This window comes from Buceros rhinoceros, unplaced genomic scaffold (assembly GCF_000710305.1).
Source record: "Buceros rhinoceros silvestris isolate BGI_N320 unplaced genomic scaffold, ASM71030v1 scaffold31003, whole genome shotgun sequence".
Classification (NCBI taxonomy): Eukaryota; Metazoa; Chordata; class Aves; order Bucerotiformes; family Bucerotidae; genus Buceros; species Buceros rhinoceros.
In genome coordinates this window covers 1-2148 of record NW_010402341.1, presented here as the reverse complement: position 1 = coordinate 2148, position 2148 = coordinate 1, and the positions used below count along the sequence as shown (strand labels likewise).

Sequence of the window (2148 nt, the reverse complement as noted above, 5' to 3'; positions counted from 1 at the left end):
TACACGCAAAGGGGAATCAAATACATAACATGGCTCCAAATACAATTTTTTTTTTATTTCAGAACATTATATTCACCTGCTTTAACTGACTTCTTCTCTTTGATAGAAGAATAATATTTTCATTAAGAGCATCCCAGTCTTTAGCTTCGTAACACATTTTCACTATAGCAACTAAGATGCGAGATGTGGAGACCATGTCAGATGCCTGTAACAGACAAACAGCGTATTAGTGATAGGATAACAACCTGCCAACCTCTGTCACCTGCAGTTCCTATTATGCAAAGGAAAAAAAATTGTCTAGCCTCATGATTTTCTTTTTAGAAAAAGAACAGTAAGGGAGAGAGACTGATACTCCAATTCCTTTCAAGACTTTTAATGCAGTGGAGCAAGGGGGTGTGCAGGACAACCCCACAGAAACGTTGCGCAGCTTATGCTACTCACCGTTCGTGTTTGTTTTTCCAAGGACAGGAGGTTTTCAATCACTTCTTGTAATCTTCCTTCCTAATGCAACAGGCAAAGATTTATCACCATGATTGAAGAAGATGATTCAGTTTAAATTGAGAGTAGCTCAACTTCCCATATAAGTAAAAACACTCATTTTTAAGTTTTTAATTTTCATCTTAAAAAAAGAAACATACATAACGCTAACTTTAAACATATGGTTCTACACAAGGATTAAACTGGAAGGTACTTGTTCCATTTTTGCCCAATCCGTGCCTTAAGTTGTCTGTCTAGTGCAAGAAACCGAGCAAGTTTTAGACTGGTTTGGTTAGCTCATGGTCACCAAGCTAGCTGGAAGACTAATTTCTTTCCTAGCCAAAACAACACTTTAAAAGAGAACAGTTATGCAATGAGATACCTCGGCCAAAAAATTGTTTTACTCTTACTTTCATCCACATTCATCATATCTTAATTACAGCATATTACAGAAAGCATAACTGTGTCCTTGGCAGTCTAAGCATGGAATTATAACAGGCCTGCTTTTGGGGTTTTGAGAACTATATTTGCCTTTGTTTGGAGGAGTTAAAGATACCACGACATCCTTTTAGTCCTAAGTTGTAATTCCTAGTAAATATCTTGTAAAAAAATATGTTAATATCTGAGAATGTGTTAACATTGCAACTGTGGGGCTGAAAAAAACCTAGAAAATTAATAACAAAAGAGAGAAAAATTTTTTCTAAAACTCACCTACCCACTTAAATCTTTTAAACTATACATCAAGGTTTGTCAAGGAGGTGCTCTTACTGACACAAAATCTACATGTTATGTAGCAATGAAACATGGTCATAGTGTCCACGGCTCCACAGGGCTGTGCCCGTGGGATAAACCACCTGTCCTTACTCTTCCCACAACTCAGACTTAAGACAGTCCAAGATGCAATTTACTTATCTTAAGGCTGCTGCCTTCAGAATTCTACCATGCACTACATAGTACAACATGTCTATCACAACGAGACACGTGGATCAAGAGGAGCATTTGCAGCATGTAAAGAATCAGATGCCATCCTGCTGGGAAAGGACACAACAGCAAACCCACTCTGCCTGTTCTGAGGTCTGAGATGCATTAAGAATCTACGCTGCAGAACTAGTCCATAAAAGAAACCTTCAGATACACCCTACGCATGATTACCTCTACGATCCCATCAGCCAGACAGTCTGTGGTCGCCTAGGGCTGGGTGCACAGACGTGTCTGCTCAGCAGATGCCAGGCATCCTACCCAGCCTGCCGTGGCTCTGGCCCTCCATTCCAGTCTTCTGGGGCACGTACATAACCGAGCTGGAAGGATGCAAAGCGCCGCCTGTCTAACCTGACACGGGATCAATCACACGAAGGCAGCTGCGGCGCACAGCAGTCTTAGGATGAGAAAGCACCTACGCGTCTGCCCAGCCAAAGTGCCCGCGGAAAGTGGTAGCAGGGAAAAGCCACGTCCCTTCTGGGGGACTCGGGCCCTCCTCTCCCCTTACCCACGAGGCTGCACCCTGACACCCCCTCTTACCCCCCTCACCGCCCTCCTGCCCACTCACCACACACTGCCAGGGAAATGGAACAGCAGTCCCTACTTCTCCCCTTCCCCAACGCGGCACAGGAGGGTCCGAGCGCCGGGCCGCTCAGCACCGGATCGGGTGACAAGAGGCGGCTGCACGTCGGG

At 44.1% G+C, this 2148-nt stretch overlaps 1 protein-coding gene across 1 annotated transcript in view; it reads right to left on the bottom strand.

Annotated features, from left to right (window-relative positions):
• Positions 1–501, bottom strand: part of PSMD12 (proteasome (prosome, macropain) 26S subunit, non-ATPase, 12) — a gene marked incomplete at its 5' end in the record, with an annotated part of 7188 nt that extends 6687 nt beyond the window's left edge. Inside the window, 2 exons of the mRNA XM_010132617.1 lie at positions 77–205; positions 442–501. Of these exons, the coding sequence (XP_010130919.1) occupies positions 77–205; positions 442–501 (189 nt within the window). The remainder of the gene's footprint in view (positions 1–76; positions 206–441) is intronic.
• Between the last annotated feature and the right edge of the window lie 1647 nt (positions 502–2148).